General features: G+C 53.5%; 2 protein-coding genes across 2 annotated transcripts; one reads left to right on the top strand and one right to left on the bottom strand.

The window, feature by feature from the left end:
- Window positions 1-804: 804 nt before the first annotated feature.
- CDV56_100795 (putative C6 transcription factor (Leu3)) lies at window positions 805-3,295 on the bottom strand (the record flags this gene model as incomplete). The annotated part of the gene is made up of 6 exons (XM_026754414.1): window positions 805-1,115; window positions 1,176-1,709; window positions 1,763-2,031; window positions 2,082-2,519; window positions 2,573-3,027; window positions 3,098-3,295. 6 exons carry the CDS (start codon window positions 3,293-3,295, stop codon window positions 805-807), a joined length of 2,205 nt encoding a protein of 734 aa, XP_026609508.1.
- Window positions 3,296-4,683: 1,388 nt separating this feature from the next.
- CDV56_100086 (uncharacterized protein) lies at window positions 4,684-6,831 on the top strand (the record flags this gene model as incomplete). Its single annotated transcript, XM_026753705.1, has 2 exons — window positions 4,684-5,179; window positions 5,263-6,831. Coding segments are annotated over 2 exons (2,065 nt in total), but the record flags the coding sequence as incomplete, so codon positions are not given.
- Between the last annotated feature and the right edge of the window lie 289 nt (window positions 6,832-7,120).

Here is a 7,120-nt window from a genome sequence, read left to right as displayed (position 1 = left end):
CCTCTCTTCCTCCCCTCCCTCCCGTTCAGCACTTGGACCCGTCGACGTATCCCTCCCCGTCCCCTTCATCCGCTCCCACACGCCGGGATCGAGAAACGGCTGCGGCGGCTGTGACAGATCCACCTCGACAGTATGCGCTTTTGACTGGTCGTCTGTAGTTCCTGTTCCTGTTCCCGTTCCCGTTCCCGTAGCTATAGCTGTAGCTGTAGCTGTCGAAGACAACGAAGGTTTGATGGTGATGCTGGCGGGATGGACGCTGGGGTTTATTGTTTGGGGCACCGGGCTGGGCTTCGTAAGGGGTCGTTTGGAGGCGATGAGGAGGGTGGAAGCGGGGCGGTGGGATCGGTAGGTGGGTGTTGTCCTTGTTCTTGTTCTGCTTTCGGCGTGGGGCTGGGACATTGTCTATCTACCTCCGTAAATCGCATTCGACCATTCTCTGTGTTTGGTGGTTGAGATCAACGGAGAGGAGCTTAGGTGGAGGGGAGGGATTGCAGATGCAGATGACATAATCAGTCAGGTGTCTATTATCTCGTCATTGGTGGATAGGATACTGATAAGCAAAAAGCAAACGCGCTCATATAAAGGTACGTGGCAGTCATTAATCGCGGTGATCACAAGCATGAAAAGCATGGCATGGCATGGCATGGCATGGCGTAGCATAGCAAGAAAGACAGGACATAAAAGTCATAGAAGCAACCAACTCCTTTGCTCCGGACCAAAATGAGAGGCGTCAACGTGGTATATGTATGATACAACTCGACATGTTCGCGTGAGATACTGATGAATACACCTTAGCCAGGTACTTCAGGCGATCGTTTGTGGCTCCATCCCCGACATCGCGGAGTAGGAGTACGGGAGATCGACTAGGCCGTCCAGGAGCCAGTTCAATGGATCAAAGACCTCATAGTTGGGCTCGAGGAATCCACTGGGTAGACCGGCTACTCCGCTGGCGGGTGGAACCCCCAGATTGCCTTGTGAGAGCATGGGAGCGGGCGCGAGGCTCGGGTCACCCGGGAGGCCGGGTGTGGAGGACGAGGTGCGCCCTGCCGCCCCTGCGGTTGACGACGCCGAAGATTCAGCGTTCGAATCAGGATTTGTCGGGTTCTTGAGGTAAGCTGGAAGAAAAAAGGAGCATTAGTTCTAGGTTCAGGCTACTGCGAAGACGTCAAGCATACCTTCGATATTGCGGCCTTTGGTCTGTGCATCTTCTCGCCATCGCCAGACAGAGTCAAACAAAAGTGACATGCTCATGCGGCAGCGGACCTTGAGCATCAAGGAATCATCCATCTCGGCACTGGTTGCAGATGTATTCTGATTCTGGGTACTGCCCATTCGCCACATTTGGGCCAAGACTTCCGCCAACCGTTCGGGGAGATCGTTGCTGGACACTGATACACCCCGAATCGCCCAGATGGTTCTGTTGAAAAGACTCTTGGTGTACTCCATATCTATATGCGCCGCGAAGAAACTCTTGCAGAGCTTGAGAAGTGTGCAGGCTCCAGCAACCATCATCTGATACACGTAGTAGGGCGTGTAGGATAGGACTGGGCCAACGTCCGTCTCCAGAGTCATAGCGGACTCGAGGAACGACGTGGTCGCAACGTAGAGAGACAGGAGGCGTTCTCGATAGTCTTTGGCTGTAGGATCGTCAAAGAACGCCGACAGTTGAAGATGGAGATTAGCAGCACGCAGATAGAGGTCGGTTATAGCTGAACCACATTAGCGACGGGTCAACATGTCGGCACAGGCCGGGAGTGCTTACCGTCAGTCTTTGACTTGAGTTGGTCCTCGAGTTCATCAAAATCCCGCGACAGAAAAGATATCAGTGAGGATCTCTCTTGGTCACTGCATAGGCCAACAGGGTCCCGCCGGTTGGTGTAGAGCGTTTTCGTGACTTTGTCACAGAAGATTTCAATATCGAGTCTGCGTCTAATATCCTCGGGCAACTTGAAATTCGGATCCACCGATCCGCTCGCTGATAGTGTCCAGTCGTACAAAGTAGATGGTGGCTGACCGTATCCCGTTGAGACACTAGAGCCCGTCAGCGCAGAGATCAATGAGAGTAGAAGATACGAACATACCGCTGTGCGACAACATTGCAAATGGCCCACGTCCTCACCTTGTCCCTGAGCTCCTCCTCGATGAGTTCTACTCGGAACTTGCTAAAGTCCTGAGTATGAGACGGTCGGTGCAAGCCAAGTTGCATGGCAACTTGCATCATCATACCGCACAACATAAAGGTAGGATCCGTGGAGGTACTGCTGGTAGGGAATGGCCATGAACAGAGCAGACAAAGCGCCTTCACAACGTGGTAGCTCTGGGGTATATCCGCCAACGTACTCCATACCAGTCGCGTGACTGGGCCAGCCAGCGAGTTGAGCAAATGGGTATCTGTCTGGTAGCGCCGAGCTCCAACACTGATGATAGTCCAGAACAGCAATGGTGATGCGCTGTAGTAATCGTCGGGCAACCGCTGTCGGTCAAGGAACGGAAGAAAGGGATGATAGAACATGAAAAACCTGACCTGGTAAGAACGACGGAATGAACTCCGTGTTGGGCAAGCGGGACTTACAGGTCAAATAGCTCGGTCACTTTTTCCGGCACAACCACCACGTCTTCGATCCGCTTGAACAGATTCCCATTCCTCATGTAGTTCGAGCCATCGAAGCCGGAGCGCAAGTCAAGTAAAGATGCAACAGCCTCGTGAGATCCCATATATTGATCGGATGATATGGCGGAAGGTGTTTGATATACACCTGCCGGGCTGACATGACTCGACTCTTGCTTTGGAGTGACATGTGTGGACTGAAGAGAAGGCGCCTGTTGCTGCTGCTGAGGGGTCATGGCAGCAGCGTTGGCCTGCACGTTGGCAATCTGCTTTCGTAACTCGATAATCTCCCGTTCCATCTCGGCATTCCGGCTCCTCTTTCCAACGCGTTTGAAGTTGGACTCGATCTTGCACCCAAGCTTCAAGCGACGGCATCGCGAACAGTCTGTCCATGGATCTTGAACCACATCACATCGAAGCTATCGAACAAAGCTCCTGGTCAGCACGGACGGATTGAACAAAGCCAGCGACGGCAAACAACCATCTCACCTTTTGTTGCCGACACTCGTTGCAAGCTCGCTTCACAGGCTGCCTCTTCTTCTCCTCCCGCTGATCAATGTCCTCGACATCATCCACACTGCCAGGGGAGCTGTCCAGCCCCGCCATGGCGACAGTGCGCTTTTTGACTTGTCCCAAACCATCGGGACCGACAGCAGGAGAAGCAGATGAATGGCCGGTACCTCCCATTACGGGGCCGGCAGCAGCAGAAGCATTATTAGTATTCCGTGCACTCGGCTCCAGAATGTCCCCTTGCGCACCCCCGCCTCCGATTCCGCTCGACGATCCTCCGATTGACGCCAGGCTGGGAGCGTTGACGATTACTGGACGCGCGGCGGCCGATAAAGCTTGGGCGTGGAAAAAAAAAAGTTCCCCGGACTGGCTGGCGACCGATCACGCGAAAGGGTTTTGACGAGGAAGAAGGACCCAGTGACAGGAATAAATGCAAGAAAAAATTGATCTAAACGAGTCTTTCCCTGAAGAAGATAATCTCAATTAGGAAATCCAAATAGCCAGCCAGTGGACTCGTGCGACTCGACAGGCCCCTCAGCAGTGGGTGAGTAACAAGCGGGGGAGAAGAGGAGAAGCTGTCCGATCTCGCACTCGCTCACGTGATGAATGGCACGTGACTGATGGTATCTACCACTACAACAACAGCTAAGTCTACGACGTTCATAACATCATATTAATTGTATTGAGCAACGTATCTTCAGTGTCTTCTGCGGCGGCTCTTGGTATATTCTTTGTGAAGGCTATCATAGACACCACATGAAGAGTATATTCGGAGACTCGAGTCGGGTGTTCGATCGCTGCCTGAAGGCGCTAAGGCATCTACCATAGAGATAATCTCCATCCCTCAAACCTATCCAATTACCATGACAGCATCTCGCTTAACAGCAGTGGTCAAAGCCACTTCCTTCAAGTGCTAATCTGCCACATATCTACACTGTTCTTTATCAGACAACTTTGTAGGGATCCCACCATGTCGGCTTCCAGAAGTCTTCCACGGGCCACATTATCAGACTCGTCAACGGTGCCAATGGTTCAGCGCATGGCTAAGCCCGACTAAGCCTCCTAAGGCTCATTGATGACCATCCACTAAGGATTCCTTGTCTGGACTCTGAATATAGGCCCAACAAATGATTGAACTGATCCGAGGGGGCTGTGTCTCAACCACTCGTTGCCCCGAACAGCCCTCGCCTTGCACTGCCGTTGCCCGTTACCCAACTGTACTCAGCTTCCTATTTCAATACACCTTTCAAGCTTACAGGCACTATCTGATGCAGAGACCTTCATGACGCTTTGGAGCGTTTATCTGCTGATGAGGCTGAACTTTTCTGGTCGGCATTGCCGGTCCGTAGTTCTATGACTGGATCGATTCTTTATCGTTTCTGATCTGGGGTTCTTGCTGGCTTAGCCTTTTTAGCGCTGATGTTATTGACTGATAAAGCAAGCACTCCCGAGTAACATATAAAGATTTGCTCACTTCGCTCCCTGCAAAGAGTATCTCTTCCTGAGCAAGTCCTATTCCATACATGCTCATTAATGACTCCTTCAATCCCCATATACCTGTCAACATGACCATTACCCAGGAGCTTGTCAAAGACAAGGCTGCAGATGATGCTGCTCGACCTTCTGCCGAGCAACCACCCGGATATGATCAGATTGACGAGCAAGCATCAACAATCCCACCGCTGGATCTTTCCTACAATGCCGGGTCCCTTGTTTCAACAACCGTCACCAGGGATCAGTGCGTCGTCCATCTCAAATTCCTCGCGGCACTAGCGGACCTGCGTGATAGCGTGGCCGGAAACGATGGTGTCTTCGGCCTCTATGAGCGATCGCTGTCCGAGTTCCCTGAGCATGTCGATGAGGTCCGGGCTCGCATCAGAGAAAAGAGATGGGCTGTCTATACGGCTAGAGCAGTTGATCGTTATACGCAGTGGTGGGAGACGTGCGTCCCCAGCAACAGGCCATGCCCTCGTCTTAAGGACCTGGAGCATGAGAGCTATGATCACATTACTGAAGGCAACCAGCCGCTATCTTGGTCCAAAGATTCGCTGCCACCTTTAGGTGAGTAATCGATATATAGTTTTCTCATATACCTATTTTTTCCCTGGATTGGCAGTGGCGTCGAGTAGTATTAACGGGGGCAGATGTCCTCATGGTATGGCATGCGCATATGCTGAACCCTAGAGCCTTCCTTGAGGACTGCATTCGGTCTGGGAAGATGAGCCTCTGGGCGGGCGGCTTCCCCTGGGAAACGATCAATGATTGTATCGATAACAGAACCCTAGAGTATGACGCGGGGGATCGCGCGAGGATCCATTTCAGGACCATGACCCGCTGTTCGTGGGACAACCTGCACGGCCTGCCGGAGAAGTTAATCGAGTGTGTCACTTGTGAGAATATGGTGTCGGTGCCTTGGACTCGGGGCAGAATCTCCCTCCCGATTCAGATGGCGTTTGACAAGTTCGACGGCTACGCAGACAAGGACTTCAACGCAAAGTGCTCCAAGTGCCGGTCGACAATTACCCACGAGTGGCTGAAAGTTCGAAAATTCAGAAAGGATGTCATGGAATTGCTGATAGAGAAGCTACCGATGCCCGGGACACTGTACAACTTGCATGCAATCCCGGTATCCGTCAAGAGAAGTCGATCTAGTCAAGAGTCGACGTTCCCTAACCGATTTATCGAGGCATTGGGCAATTACCTCCTTGACTACACCGACGCACGGCGGGCACGCTGCATGACCGTCAGCCGGCTGCGCGACAAGCTCGAAACCAAGCTCAAGGATCGGCAAATCATACGACTGGCGAACAACGGGAGGCCTCCGAGGCAAGAGGGAATAGCCCTTCGTCGTATGATGTCCCATTACTGGAATAACATCGGACCCTTTGCTCTAGATCTGGTCGGAGCGGTTATTCGACAGGGAACATTCGTCCAGAAGATGGATCACATCGACTGGCTGCACTCGCCGACTGTGATGGCGACTATGGACCGCCTGATACGCAAATACCATGTGTTCTTCCATATCATGGCGTCGTATCCGCAACGCATGGCCGTCCCCACCCTCGACGTGGACCTCGCCTGGCACACGCATCAGCTTTCTCCCCAGCGATACTTCGAGTACTCCGTCCACAACACAAAGTTGCATTCCAGGGTGGCCACCTTCATCGACCACGACGACAAAGTCGATGAGAATCGGATCTCCGATGGCTTCGAATGGACCAGCAAGATATACAGGAAGCTAACCGACGGCGAGATCTACAGCGAGTGCGCATGCTGGTACTGCGAAGCCATCCGCGCGTCCGACCTCCGCAGCGGCCCTTTCGTCTCCTCTACAACGGCCAAAGCCCGCGAAGCCGCTGCCAATCTCCACGACCGACCGGACATCTCGTCCGACCCAGAAAAGAACCCCCACATCTCCGCTCACAATGCGGTCCGAGCCGAGACCAAAGAAACGGTGCGCGGCATCGACCCTCGAAGGATCCAGGCCCTGAAACTCCGCCATAATTACGAGAGGGCGTGCCGGCGTGCCGAGAAGAGAAATCGCAAACTCGGCAAAACCGACGACCCGAAGAGACGTTCCTCGTCGTCTGCGGCAGACGCCAATATGTACGCCGTGCCCATGGTCTGGGGTGTCCCGGTGGTCGTGCCCTACTACGGGCCCTACATGTGCGACCCGGGCGTGCACCCTGACGCTTATGCATCAAACCCGAGCTGTATGAGCACCGTTGCAGGAGCCCATGGGAACTGCTGTGCAGGCACATGTGGGGGTGGTGTTGCGGCTGGAGGCTGCGGTGGCATAGGAGGAGGAGGATGTGGTGGAGGCGGCGGCGCAGGAGGAGGGTGTGGAGGGGGAGGAGGTGGCGGCGGCGGAGGAGGTGGTGGAGGTGGTTGCTAAGACTATGCGCTATATCCACTGCCTCTTTTACACATCTGACGCTGCCGACGAACTTACGAGGCTGGGTCGTGGGGATAGCGTGACTATTTCGATCTTCTACTACACTA

Source organism: Aspergillus thermomutatus (assembly GCF_002237265.1).
Source record: "Aspergillus thermomutatus strain HMR AF 39 chromosome Unknown NODE_510, whole genome shotgun sequence".
In the NCBI taxonomy this organism is placed as follows: domain Eukaryota; kingdom Fungi; phylum Ascomycota; class Eurotiomycetes; order Eurotiales; family Aspergillaceae; genus Aspergillus; species Aspergillus thermomutatus.
This window is presented reverse-complemented; position numbering and strand designations above follow the sequence as displayed.